The following is a 15,695-nucleotide window of genomic DNA, read 5'->3' on the forward strand; positions in this document are numbered from 1 at the left end:
ATAAGTTTTGTTTATAACCATCATTAGTGTGGTATCCACATTCATCCATATGTAAATCTGCCAACAATGCTTAGACATGCTTTGCATCCACACCATACCCTTAAACCCATATTCTATCACATTGAAGATCATGCACAATCTAGATGCATATGTAATGTTACACAAAAATGTTTGTACTCCTGGGCATTAGAGATACCACTGCAGCACATAACACTTCGTGACTTTGATTTATAGAGTTCCTAGGCCTAACTACTTATTAATCCATCCACAACCCACTGCAAAGTGGACTTAAACAGCAGTTGGAACATATCAAATTTCAAGGTATTATAAATAATACATCAATGTTTCATGGCGATGTGTCCAAAGGGTGCAAAGACGCACCCTTCAAGTTTTCCACACTCCCGAGACAGAGGGGTGCCTAAGAAAATGTTCCCCACATTCCTTGTTTAATGAAACATGAGGAAACAAATGGGAAACATTTCCCCAACGTGGGGACATGTTTCTCCAAAAGGTGGACTTCTAATTGTCCCCCCTATAAAGGGGTGCTTCTGGGCATCCCCTCCATAAAATGGGTGTTCAACCAACAACACCCCACCCTTATTAATCCATCCACAACCCATTGGAAAGTGGACTTAAAACAGCATGTGGAACATATGAAATTTCAAGGTGCTATAAATAATACATTAATGTTCCATGGATGGGGGACATGCCCTTCACAATTTCCACACTCCCAAGACAAAGGGGTGCCTAAGAAAATGTTACCAACGTTACACTTTTACAGAAACATGAGGAAACAAATGGGAAACATTCACCCAATGCAAGGACATGTTTCTCCAAAAGGGGGACTTATGGGTGTCTCCTTAGAAAAGGATGCCTCTAAGCATCCCCTCCATAGCAAGGATGCTTAACCAACAACCCGCCTCTTCTCCCTGGCCACCCCCTCCCATCTTCCTTGTCCACTACTAATTTTCAATTTTAACTTTGGAGTCTTGACACTAGATACTGATGACTTCAAACCAAGTTTTTAACACTTGTTACACTTTACTACAAGTAATTTCATTTTACTATCTAAAAGTTCAGTATCTACTATTTTTCTTAACGCTAATTAGATTCTAAAATGACCAATTTAAATTAATGTATCAAAGTTTGATTATTTCTCTTTTATTAATGGTTTTATGAATCAATATATTTCGTTATTGAATCTAAATCTAAATCATCTTTATAACATTTACAAATTTTAATTTAATATTATTCAGGAAAAAATTTAGGGGCTAAATTTCGCAAATGAGCTAATTTTCCATGGTTTTTCCAAAAAAATATTCACTAAAATTCATTTTTTCAAAAAATGATTCGCTCGAATTTTATAGAATAAAAATACTTTAATTTATAAATCGCCAAGTTTTTATATGAAGTCATTAGAAATTTGAATATTTCTACAAAAATATCTTCAAACATTTTATAGTTTCCATATTTAGCCCTTATAAGATTCCCAAAAATTTCTACATTTTCCCTAATACTACTTCATTATTTATATTGCAAAACGATAAATTTGCGAATTGTTATTATTGGGAACTTTTCATTGTGTTATTTTTACTTTTATATTTTTAGAGATGGGAAACCCTATGCTAGGACCCTGATGCCCCCTATCTCCCCAAATTTTGGGGGTGCTTCCACAAATCCCCCACGTGCCTCTCTACACCGGCACTCCCAAAAACTTAACATTGTAGTATGTATTTGGCTCATACCTTCACATGTAAGCACTACTTGCAATAATGTTCAAACACTACTCTTAACAAAAATCAAACACCACTCTTAACAAAAATCAAATACCTTTGAACACAATCAAATCTAGGTTACATCTAGTGAACAATAAAATAATTTTTCTTGTGAAATCTCATGTCTAAACTGCTTCTCAAGCTTTGTACTAGCAAAATTGGCATGCTTAAACAACTTGAAAGCCAAGAAACCTATAGCATATATGATGGGTAGCTCCTTGGCGAAGCTTTTCCCAATTCAACAATTTGTACCAATTGATAGTAGAGAAGTCTATGCCTTCTACAATATGTCCAAAGACAACATCAAAAGCAAATACAAAATCTGAAATGCCTTCACACATTAATATCATTTCATCATTATATATTTGATTGATGCTCTGCATCAACTATGAAAATAGGAGCTCATTGATGCACAAACTTCATCCACTGGACAAAGTATAGAAGCCCTAGCATTACCTCACTATTTTTTTTATGGGTTGCAAAATCTTGGATATGTCATTTTGATATTATGTCTTCTTGATAAAAGCAAGCAACATTAACCAATTTTATATATATAGAGATAGGGGGGGTGGTTATTTTTCATCATAGAAGCAAGCAACATTAACCAATTATATATATATAGAAATAGAGAGAGAGGGGGTTAGTTTTCATCACAACGTGTGACATTTGACAAGACTCCTCTCAATGGCAAGAACCAAAAATTTCCAAATGGTTTATGCACATCTTACCTAATGACAGCATTCAGATAATATAAATAAAACATAAAAAATAATGCAATAGTTTATAGCATAGTAAATAAAGTTTTGTAGGTGCAATCACATCTCATAACTCTCAACCAAATTTGGGGTTATTTTTCATCATAGAAGCAAGCAACATTAACCAATTATATATATAGAGAGAGGGGGGGTTATTTTTCATCACGGCATGTGACATTTGACAAGACTCCCCCTGGTGGCAAGAACCAAAAATTACCAAATGGTTTATGCACATCTTACCTAACGACAACATTCAAATGATATAAATAAAATATTAAAAAAAAATGTAATAGTTTATAGCATAGTAAATAAAGTTTTGTAGGTGCAATCACATCTAATCGCTGTCAAACAAATTTGAGCTCGACAACAGTAATAGCCTCTGAAACCCTACTTTCGCTGCCCACCACCACCAACTTCAATTTCGCCATCTCCTCCTCTTGGAGTGTTTTTGGAGTGTCACGCTTTTGAGTGTGCAACAAATCTCCCCCTCAAAGGACTCCTCCACTGTTGGGCCTCTAATTAGTCTTCAATGGCTCATTTTTTTGGAGGTCTCCTCTCCCCCTGTAGCCCAGGTCAAAGGCAAAAGTTGAAACAAGCGACACCCCAACCACGAAATCTCCTCCAACAAGACTAATCCATGGTGTCAAAGTCAAGATCTTGAGAATGAAGTTGTAGTGTGATAATTACATTAGCTCCATAGAAACAAATGACCAAAAACCAAATCTCCCTCGAGATTTGGTAAAACAAAATCTGGTAAAATAAAGTTCTCATTGAAGGGTTACTCTTGCAACGAGGAAGTTATTGCCCCATATCTATAGATTTCCATTGTCTTTGTGAGACCACTCTCAAGGAGATCCTTCTACATGCAAGTCAAAGCCATAGCTCTTATTAATTAACTGGTAGCCAAGAAACAAGATTGGATGGGAATCCCATATGGCAACCATTCAACTCCTATATGGAGGTAGACAGCGTCAAGATCTAAAATCAATAAGCGAGCATAATATGTCATAACCAAGGATGCCTTGATTCATTTTTTCAAGGCTAAGAGGTGGAGCCAAACACTGGGGTGCATCCCCTTCCTCCCAACCCAAATCTTTCAATGACACCCTCAAGCCAAGGCCCACATAAGCAATTCTGAAAGAGATCTCAAGGACAACCTTCATTGTACATCCAAAGGAAAATATCCCAACCATTAAAGCGGATCATCTTCAAACTGAGGATGCTTACATGGATTATTCAACACATGCCATTATCTATTAATTTAATGGGTTATGGCCTAGGCATTTGTGCTCCTAGAATGTGTGCATCAAACTTGGTCCCTAAATATAAGGTTGTTTTTTTACTCGAAAGGGTTTTTGTGATGTATTTTAAATATCTAAAGGATCATCTAAAGGTTTCCGATAAGGGCCTTGGTTTTGGGACCATGCTAGCTTTTTTTTTTGCCAAATATGATCATTCTAGTTTGGGTAAGAATCCCAAATTTTCCGCTTCTCTGCTTCTTCCGAACATCTTCGCTGATGTGGTCAACTCAATCATTTCATTAAAATAGACACGAAAAGGCTTGAAAAGGGTATTGTGACCTTAGTTTAAATGTGTTTAAATTGATCTCCCCATAGGGTTGTCAAATAAAATCCTCCTCAAGTTGAATGACATTATCTATTCACGAGTGGACTACAAAAATACAACAAAAATACTCCTCAAGTGGAATGACATTATCTATTCATCGTAAGTGGTCCACAAAAAATACAACGTTTCGTTGTAGGATCTATCAACAACCTGGTCATCTCCAGAGTGTTGTCCCTCTTCTCAAGGGTTCTCTCCTCTCCTACAAATCCCAAGAATAAGTCACGAGGATGGCAAGATCAAAAAGCTCCAAAAAAATCTAAGACTTCTTCAGCTCACAAGATAAATAATATGCAACAACAAAAATCCTCTACAACAAAAACGAGTCCTTCAACCTCGGCTCAACCACATGCAAGGACATCTCATCATGCAAAGGTTGAGATCCATCCCTAAAATGGAGACACACAAGATACAACTATGATTTTGGCTTTACCAAGTAATGGCCACAAACACTTCCATGAATCAAATCACTCAAATATTGATAAGGAAGCAACTAAAGTAGCAGAACCTTCAAGTTTGGAATTGGACCAAGGAAATGCAATTATTGTCTCCTCTACATCCATCCTAGTAACTCCTCAAAATGAATTGACGTACAAAAGAAAAAAAGACTATCAATACAATCTACAATCATTCCTTGGTTCTTTTACCAGAAAAATAATAAAAGTATTTGCATTGTCTATTGTAGGTTAGTTTTGATGTAAGATTTGGTTGATATTGTATTGGATTTGGTTGATATTCCCCTAGAATTGACCAAGCCAAATTATCCATGAACATTTAATGGATTGATCAAAAGGTAATACAATTTTTTAATTCAAAAAAAGAGTTTTGTAGGTGCAATTATCAAACTAAAGGAAAGCCTACAAACCAAAATTCATATATTCCATATAAAGGAAAGCCTACAAACCAAAATTCATATATTCCATATATAAAATAAGATTAAATTACATCTCTACAGAATTGGGTAGTACCATAAAATACATCAAAAATACGATGAAAATTAAAACTAGTTGGCAATTTGGCATACATTATGAAGACGATATAACAGATCTGGTGGCAGATGCTGCCGTCATCCTATCACTCATTTTTGTGGGCTGCATAATCTTGGGTAACACGTTTTCTTGTTCTATATTTATTCATAAATTAGAGACAATTTGTGCAGTCAGACAACTGATAAAGCCGGCCACATTACCCAATGGAAGAATATTTTTCTCCACAATTTTTGTAACGAGGAGTTTTGATAAACTCTTCCCAGTAGCATGGGCTAAAAATTACTAAATGGTTTATGCACATATCACCTAAAAGGCAGCTTTCAAATAACAGAAATATAATATAAATAATTAAGTAATAGTTTATAGCAGAGAAAATCAAGTTTTGCAGGTGCAACCATCAAACAATAGGAAACCCTGCAAACCAAAAACTAAGGATCTAACACTGTACAAAATAAAATAAAATAAGGATCCAAATCATATCAATCTACAGATTTGGGCAGCACTATAAAATACATCAAAAATACAATGAAAACTAAAATTACTAGGCAATTTGGTATACAATATAAAGAGATAACAGATCTGGTCTCAGATGTTGCCAACCAAAATCATCTGAACAAGGATCCTGTAGCTTTCTGTCAATTAATATCTACAAGTTTACGTTGAATGTCAGACTTGACAAGCAAGAACATAGACAACATGTGAATGTCTTGTACGAAGTTGCTTGCAATTTGCTACTTCCATCGACCATGTTCTGGTAACTCGAAACAAGAACTGGCTAATTCATAGTATGCTCCAAAATCTTAAGTATCTTAAAACATTGCAGCTCAGATCTCACAAACATGTACATTGAAATTTATAGATAAAGCATGTAAATGATTTATACTAATTTGATTTCATATTGTAACAGGTACTAGTACATCCAAAAGCTAGAACTGACTGATACATGCATGCATGCTGAAAACTCATAGAAATATCAAATTTGAATGTCATGTACTAAGAGGGACTTGCAATTTAATACTGCCGAGAGCAATGTTCAATTAACTCCAACCAAGAACTCTCTAATCCATAGCATACTCCAATATATTAAATGTGGCTCAGGTCTCACAAACATGTACGGCGAAGTTCATAGAAAAAGCATGTAAATGGCTTGTACTAAAAGATTGTTTTAATTTTCTCTTGTAACTAGTACATCCAAAAGCTAGAACTGGCTGATGCATGCATGCATGCTGAACACGCTTGAAAACATCAAGATGCCTCAAATAATTCATAGAAGTCAATGTCATCCTTTCTAACTTTCCCAGACTAAAACTTGTTCCTTGAAAATTTATTCTGCATGGAATGCTGAAACTCCTAAAGAATATCAAGATCTCTCAACTAATCCATAAAAGTTAATGTCTTTCTTTCTAACTTTCCAACACTACAAATCTTGTTCCTTGAAAATTTCTTATACATACAAGATAATTTTTTTTTAAATGTTACTCATTGAAAATAATGGAAATGAAATAAAATGGGAATTTGAGACCATTGTCTACATTTCAGGCACTAAAATAATTCTTGCCAGACATGCAATATTGCTTGTCCAGGAAAAACATATATGTTTATCTGAAGATAACAGCATCCTTGAGAGTTCCTCATTATTAAAAATATTGCTTGTAAAAAATGCATTGTTGCTTGTCCAGACAAAGCATATATGTTTATCTGAAGTTAACAACATCCCAAAATTTAAATATTGCAAAAACGTTCAGTCAAAAAGGTCGGTAAGGAGCACACAAAACCACATGTAAAAATGTAGCAGAACATTTCTCATAAATCATGCTTCTCAAAAACTAATGAGAAGTTGTTTCTCATAATCGCACTTCTCAAAAACTAATGAGAAGGCGCACAGTAGAACAAAATAGATTTTGGGCCAAAGAAAAGGAAAATGTTAATGTTAACAGGTGAATTAATCCAAAAACGAAATAATAATTACCCAGCAATTTTAAAAAGCACCAGATTATAAGCTTGATATGATGTATAAAGTTAATTAAACATCAATTATATCAATGCATCAACCTGCAAAAACTGTCACAAGTTACTCGTCTTCCTGGCTACGCAGCTTAGCCAACTTGTTAGTCACCAGAATATCAAGTTGTGCAGCACGTTCTACAATTGCTTTCCTCTTTAATGATGAAACATTGTGTGCGATTTCAGCACAGTATGTCCTATCAAAGACATAAAGGTATATCAGTAAACCAATGAATGTTTACTGGGCTAACAAGGGAATAGAAGCTCAACAAAAATATACAAAAACAAGTTAATGTGCTTGAGTTATAAAATGAGACTTCAAAAAAGAAAAGAACACAGTAACTGTTCAAGTGTTTACCTGTTGTGCATCATAAGAAGGTCTAGGTCACGAACATTGTAGACAACAAACTTCTTAAAGCCATTGGGCAGGTAGTGTCTGGTCTTCTTGTTAGACCCATAACCAATATTTGGCATAAGGGCACATCCTTTAAATTTTCTCCTAACGCGTGAATCAATACCCTTAGGCCTCCGCCAACTTTCCTATTAAGAAGAACAAGAGTAGAAGCGTAAACTCAATGGCCACTCAACAAAACACTACACTGAGATTCAAATCCTTTCCAAAAAAATTACAATTCTAGGAAACGGTTAACATATTAATTAAAAGATAATAGAATATAACAAAATTAAAATAACTCAATTAATAGAAGTTCAGACAGGTCTCAGAATCAAATCTCATTGAGTCCCTTTGGGTTACAACTTACAAGACACCATCTTGGCTGGTAGTCACTACCATCCTCCACCTCTAAAACCAGTGCAGGGGGGTTTTCCTTTTCTTTTTTTATTGGTTGGGGACGGGGGAGGTGGTGGGGAAGGGAACCTGCAGATGTCTGTCAAGGTACCGGCATCCTCACCTTGAACACCTAATACGCAGGTAAGTGAGGAACTATATTTCTAAGGAAAAACAGAATTTAAAGATTATAAGAAACACTCAAAAATACCGAATAATGAAGAGAATGAGTGAGGAAAATAAACCCAAGAAGATATGCCTGTCTACAATACACAGACAAAATGCCTTAAAAGATGCTCTGTATTTCAGCCCTGGGTATTCATAATTTTGTATGAATACAATTTTTATCTCCAAAAATTGTCCTGTACAATTCTGTTTTCAAAGAGGGCTCAATCTTGATGTAATAGCACCAAACAAATTCAAAGATAATAAATATCCATGTGAAGCTTGGGACCATAAATTATTTGCAATTCATTGGATTTAAATCTAATCTCAATAATCTCATTAAAGAGAACTGCTTTATGATACACCTACATCGAGTCCAGCAGCATAGAACTCAAACAAAAAATTTGTAATCCACTAGACGAAATTTTTGGTACTAATAATATCATTAAAAGAAATTTCTTTATAAGAAGCTCGTCAGCTCTCTGGGCCCTGGGGTCATAACAACAGGCCAGACAAGGGTCGGGCAGCTATGTCAACAATGGACTGGCCAAACAATCAGGGAAAGAAAAGAAATTTGGCAACTCAGCCAACACTCCTAGGGCCATATTGGACTGGCCAAACAATCAGGGAAAGAAAAGAAATTTGGCAACCAGGCCAACACTCCTAGGGCCATATCAAAGGTGTTCTGTAATTACGAAGTAGCCACGTAGGCATTGGGGCCACAATGGCAAAATGACTCGTTGGAAAAAACAATTATGAAGAATAATGGCTAAGAAGTTTCCCATTTAGGGAGTTTGGGCTCAATTCTTTGCCAGAAAACCACTGGGAAAAAGCATAGAGATAAAGGAGGAAGAGAGTTCAATCAAGACAAGATGCAGATTAGTGGAAGAGAGAAACCACCAGAGGAAAGACGAGGAGGCTGCAGTTAGACCAGCATAGATCCATCTCAACTCCAGATCCATCAAGCACAGAAAGGATCAAATCCTTCTAATACAAACCTTTTTGATAGTGAAAAAACTTGAGGAAAAGTTTGCATCTGGAAGGATTTGATCCTTCAACAGCACTTGATAGATCCAGAGTTGAGATATATCTACTCTTGGTTTATGTATATGCATGTGTGTGTGAACTGATAATTTTTTATTTAAATTAAATAAAGGTAAATAAAAATAAAATAAAAGAATTGGCCATGTAAGCTGAGTGCAAATCTCCCCATTAACTCATCCATCGAGTCTTTTTACCCAGTGGAGGATTTTCTCCAGTTATCAATTTGCTTTGTATTAATAATAGTGTGGAATACTGTGTCTTCCATTGCTCAATATTTTCATTTTCGTAGCAGAAGTTTGATTGCGTATTTAAATTAGTATGAAAGCATGTTCATAGATTTCCAAACAATCGTATTAATCCCCAGTATGTTTAAGTTACTTAAAATGAACTGCAAATAGTAACAGTTCTGCCCTCTTATGGGCATTCTGATAATGTTGGTTTCAGAAACTGGCTTCTGTTACAGCCATTAAATTGGCAATACCTAATCATGCTGTTAGTATGCCCTATTTTGGACGTGTTCACAATCTCGGTTAGCTGTTTGGCTTTCCTATTATGTTCTCAGTACAGATAGGTATTTCCAAAGTAGGCTCACTGCCTGATTTCAAACTAAGTGTAAATCTTGCTAGAGTTAAAACAACAGTATTTTGCTCTCCCATACTCATCAATTTGGTATCAACACAGTTCTTTCCTTGGTGCTATTGTCTCTGTGCTTTTGAAATCATACATTGCTCCCTTGGCAAGGAAGTACAGCTCCACACAGTTAAGTTTAAAAGGTCATGGGAAAAGCAGACAGGAAAACCATTTTAAAAATAAGTCCAAGAGCCAAGAAAGGTTGGAGAAAACTTACCAGCAACTCCAAGAAATTGTGAAAGAGAATGAAAACTTACATTGCATGCTTCAATGATGAGAGGAGTTTTTTTCCAGTCTGAAAGGAAACTTGCAATGATATAAAATGCCAGTGTGATCAAGTTGCCCATCTCACTCGTGAAGACATGAAGTAGGTTGAAGAGAAGGGGAAGCAAGCTGTGGAGAAGTTGCCGGCAAACTTAACTTCCATGAAGGAATTGTTAGGTTAGTCCCAAGCAAAATTGGAAGAACTGCATTAAAAATCCACTGCTCAAAGGAATTAATCAACTACCTCAGATGTTGGGATAATGCCTGAGAGAGGCAAGGTCAGCATTTCCACTTCCAGTCTCAATTCCCCTGAGCAGGCTTTTAATTCTTTTGATATCATGAATTACATATAAAGCAATGTTGCGAAAATCACAATCGGGATAGAGAGAAAACAACAACAAATATATAAATAATAATAATAATAAACAAATTTATTTTTAAAAAAAAATAACGAAGAAAAATAAATAAAAAACAAAACAAAACAAATTGTAAAAATTGGTAAAAATCAGCAAAACATAGATAAAAAATTAAAATACAAAAATATTCATTTTTTTCAATTTTTTAGCATCCACAACATAAAATAAATATATTGACACATAAATATGAAGAAAAAACTAATATATAAGATGTGTAATATGCAGTGAAGCATGACCCGCATAAGACCCGCAAGTACCCTCAGGTCTACATGGGTTCAATACCGAGCCAGGTCACCCGCATAGAACCTGTGCTTAAGACCCAGGCAGGTTTATTATAGAACCCATGTACCCATATAGGACCCACGGGTACACTATACGACCCGTATAGGACCCGTCAAGCCTCAAAAGGCACAAAATCTTCAGATTCTTTTTTCTTTTTTTCTTTTTTGGAAATGAGGTGGAGGGAAAGGGAAATTGGAGGGAAGAAAATGTTTTATAAGCACCTCTCTCCCTTCCATTTGTCATTCACTTGTCATTTGAGTGTTTGGCTAATTTGTATGAGTGTTGAGTGACTCCATTGCACAGTGAAGGAGCTCTTGGAGGAGGCTAAAAGTGGCTTCATCGGATCAGACTTGGCTTCAGATAGGCTTCATGAACCTTGAATGTTTTCCATGTAATTTTTTTGTATTCAATTTTGTTTTTTTATGTTTGCAAATTTTTTTAATGTTTGGGGCCGCCTATGGCTGAGAAACTCAACCCACAGCCTCCTCAACCCGCAGACCTTGGCCCTGTGTGGATGAGAAACTCAGCAGGCCATAAAAAATAGCAAATTTATAAATAAAAATTTTAAAAAAAAACAAAAACAAAACAAAAGCAAAAAACAAAAACAAAACAAAAGCAAAAAACAAAAACAAAACAAAACAAAAAAAACTAAAACCAAAACCAATAAAAAAACTAAAAAACAACCAAAAAAAATTATCACCATGCCACCAAAGAGTTCTAGAAAGTCTCGTGATTCAGCATGGGCAAATGGTCAACGAATCATTGTTGATAATGACCACCACATCAAGTGCAATTATTGCAATGCCACAATGCATGCAAGCATAAACAAGCTGAAATACCACCTAGCCAGAATTACTATGAATGGTGTGGGATGTTGACAAAGTTTCCCTGATGAAGTCACTACTGAAATGGCAACTGCTTTGGAATCCATTAAAGAAAAAGTTCTAAGGATGCAAGAAGGAAGGATGAGATTGTCGATGCAAGAAGGAAGGATGAGATTGTTGGGATAAGTAGATCTTCATCTCAGAGTGAAACACAATTTCAAAGTCCAGTTATTGGTAACTCCTCTTCAAGTGTTGTGGCAAACAGGAGTATAACCTCTTCTTTATTTAGTGCTTACACCCCAAGCAGCAACATCAAGCAAACATTGTAATAGTTGAAGAATAAATATCCAATGATGATTTGTACAAAATATAAGTCGTTGAGTGCAGACGTGACACTGTTTGGAACATGGCAGCAGTTTTGTTATGAGTTTCAATCATAGATTAATGATTACAGCAGCAAAATAATCATTGCCGGTAGTTATCACACTTCATCATAAAGCAGCGAGGCCGGAATGTGCAAATTAGCCACCCAGATAATATATACATGTAGTTCAGTCTGTAACCAATTTCAAATGAGTTAAGAAAGTGATCTAATCTTGGAAAAAACACAGCAAAGCATTCGATACATCCGTTGGAAGCATCATGCTTCAGATCTTTGAGTGGAACATTACTCGACACAGCCTTATCGTCTACAGTTATGTAAAATATAACTAATCATCTGATATAATTTATGATAAGTCTACAAGGGCACGATATCCCACAACAAAGAAGGTTACGGGCATTGGGAAAACTAGAATTAAAGCCTGAGCAAAAACCGAAGTCGGGATTTGAGCAAGAGTCTGAGTTCACAGCCAGAGCTAGAGCTAAAGAATCCAGATTGAGTACCCACAGACCCTGAAAAACCCCATAAACTCCACATCGTAAAAATCAGAAAGCATGACGGCCGGATGACTAAAAGGAAGTATAAGTACCTTGACGCAGATACGTCGGTCGCTCTGAGGCCTTTTGAACTTCTTGATGCGCTTCTTCACAATCTTCCTGTTCAGCAGAGGAGTCGCCATTTTCCCTTTATCCAATCTGAAACTCTGCCCCGCTCTCTCTGCCCCTAACACTACTCAACTTCTCGGCGAAGTATAAAAGAAGCCCAGAAATCCTCGTAATGCCTTTTGAAGTTAGGGTTTGTAGGTTTCTGAGAGCCAATCAAGGTTTTGACCGAGAGAGTTGGAACAAGAATTAGGGTTTCAAAATCTCGATGTAGATTTTCTTATGTTAGGCGTTTCGTTTAATTCATTAAATTTCATGAAATAATGGGAAAAAGCCAATAAAAACATAGTAATAATTAGAAAAATATTTAAAATATATATGTGGGGGTAAAAATACTATATTTAATAATTAAATATTTATTTATAAATATTAAGTTAAAATTAAAACCCACCTAAATCTATTTTTTTAATACTAGTAAATATCTTAATTATTGCTATTATGGAGGATGGACTAAGTGATTAGGTTTTCTAGTATTGTCTATCACTTCTAAAGCAATCATTTTTCATTTTTTTAATATTAGTAAATATCTTAATTATTGCTATTATGGAGGATGGACAAAGTGATTAGGTTTTTTAGTATTGTCGTATCACTTCTAAAGCAGTCGAGTTTTGAGGAGATCTCATTGAGCAGAGTCATTTTGGAGAAGTTGAGATCTAAAGGGAGTTTGTCGCATCACTTTATTTTTAGAGAAGTTGAGATTTGTAGACAACTTTACTTCTAAAGCAATCGAGTTTTGAGGAGATCCCATTGAACAAAGTCATTTTGGAGAAGCTGAGATCTAAAGGGAGTTGGTCGCATCACTTCATTTTGGAGAAGTTGAGATTTGTAGACAACTTTCCTATAGATCGCTTTTATTTGCAGGTTTGACATTGGTTGTCTTGCATTGCTTGTGCTCTATGAAGAGATATGTTCATCTCTATGCCCACTTGTAGATTGGTTCGTTTCTCATGTTTTTCCTGGTGATTTATATTTATCGACCTCTCAATCGATAGTCCTACCAATCCCAATGAGGTATCTCACTCTTCTCTTCCCAGTGGTTCTTCTTTGATGATAAAAAATGCTCTGAGAAATACAAATTTGCAGAAAGGGCAGAAGCAATCCCTAATCTTGACTTGGGCCCTCTGTGGAAAAAAAGAGCATCATTATCCTTTAGGAAAGATGTTTACTTGGTAAGTTTACAAACCTTTGGCCTAGTCCTAACTCTGTTTTGGATTGTATTTCTAAAAATTGGGTAGATCATGAATCAATTGTTACTTTATGTTGTGGAATGGAATTATATTTTTATTTTTGAAAGCATAGAGGATAGAGATTTGATCTTCAAATCTGGCCCCTACTTCGTGGACTCCAAGGGAATGTTTTTTTGCCCATTGGACTCTGAATTTAACCACAACATGGAAATTTTCTTCTACCCCTTTTTGGATTAGATTGTTGCATCTACCCATTATTTTTTGGGGTGATGGTACTTTTAAAGTTATCGAATAGAAATTGACCCATTATATTACTCATATAGAGCTTAATGGTAGCATTTTCACATGTGTCGTAATTTGTGTGGGAATGGATTTTCCAAAAGGACTTCCTTAGGCGATTCAACTTGACCTAGAAGATTGGAGCCATCTTCAAACCCTAAATCATGAGCAGCTTCCTTTCAAATGCAATTATTGCCATGAGTACGGGTACCTTGCCAAAAGTTGTCCCAATGCTTGAGCAACTCAGCCAATTTCTAAGCCAACTTGAACTTCTCAAAATAATTATGAGAAAGGATTATTCAAGCATGTTTCAAGAAAGAAAAACAAACAATTGTCTAGGAGGAATCAACCTAGCATTAGACCTAAGTCACACCCGCTTACTCCCTCCAATAACAAATTTGGAGCATTGCAAACCCTTGGAGAAGAAGATGGGGATTTAGAGCCCCATCTTGGATCTCATCCAATCCTCCAATGCAACCAACCATCATCAAATCAAGTGCGAACAAAGAACACCAATCCTCATAATGAGGAAGAGATCCCATCTAAGAAAAATACGGAATCCTAATAAGGCAAGGACCCAATTTTAGAAAGGGATGAATCAAAAATTGAAAAGGAGAACAAGGAGAGGGTCAATCTTCCCCCCTTCTTCTCCTTCTTTTGCAGATGTTTAAAATTGTATGTTTCCTCCCCTCCATTAATAAGAGATAGGAAAGATCACAGAAAGAGATCCCAAAATCTACTACCTACCATTCTCTTGACTCCCTAGGATCTAGTGGGGGGTCGACATCTCTCAAATTTTAGACATATTTTGTTTTGCATCATTTTGTGCAAGCAATTTGTGAGAATTTATTCTTGTACTCAGGAAGTAGTAAGATCAAGTCATAGAAGGTTTAATGTTGGATCTTTCCCCTTTATCATTTTGTTTGGAGGAGGATTATGTTTTTTTGTTTTTATGCCCTTTTCTTTACAGAATTCTTTGAAATATATATTCCTTGTATCATTATTTTCGATGTACTTTGGCTACATGCTCTCATTGCAGATTTTTTATTAATTTATTTTTGTTTCTTATGGTTTAAAAAATGTGCAATATTAAGTAAATATTTTTTTAAAGATATATTAAAATTTAATTTTCATATTGAGATTTTAGTGTGCCAGCAAGTGAGCAATGATAAAGTTGAAAACAAGAAAAAAAACATAAGAAAATGTCAAAGCCAAATAATTGCAAAAGTGTTAGACACAATAATAATTAACCAACCAACCACAAAAACAAATAAATGAATTTTTAAAATAATAAGAAAATTAAAATAAATAAATGATGTGAAACTTTAGAGTGTTGTGCAAAACACTCAGAGAATACATGAATTAATGTGAAGCCAAAAGCAAAGATATTGCTATATATCTTACAGTAAAGAATAATAAATAAATTATATGATGTTTAAGTACTTCGATACCTTTTTAAAGAGACTACGAAAAATTGTGTTCATGAGTGAACATAAAGATCTAAAGATCATGGGGTTTCGATTACAACTATTGCATAAATGATTCATGATCACATGGGGCCCATTTAGTTTTGATTATAAGACTTCTCAAAACTTAGTAAAAGAATATATATTAATCACGCTGACTT

General features: G+C 35.3%; 1 protein-coding gene across 1 annotated transcript; it reads right to left on the bottom strand.

Annotated features, from left to right (window-relative positions):
* Positions 1–6,921: 6,921 nt before the first annotated feature.
* Positions 6,922–12,801, bottom strand: LOC149231432 (large ribosomal subunit protein eL32z-like). The gene is made up of 3 exons (XM_089379195.1): positions 12,530–12,801; positions 7,505–7,686; positions 6,922–7,343 (listed from the first exon to the last, which is right to left on the bottom strand). Exons 1-3 carry the CDS (start codon positions 12,617–12,619, stop codon positions 7,214–7,216), a joined length of 402 nt encoding a protein of 133 aa, XP_089235321.1. The 5' UTR covers positions 12,620–12,801; the 3' UTR covers positions 6,922–7,213.
* Positions 12,802–15,695: the final 2,894 nt, after the last annotated feature.

Source organism: Pinus tabuliformis, chromosome J (genome assembly GCF_031772625.1).
Source record: "Pinus tabuliformis cultivar Carrire ecotype Pingquan chromosome J, CPIR1, whole genome shotgun sequence".
In the NCBI taxonomy this organism is placed as follows: domain Eukaryota; kingdom Viridiplantae; phylum Streptophyta; class Pinopsida; order Pinales; family Pinaceae; genus Pinus; species Pinus tabuliformis.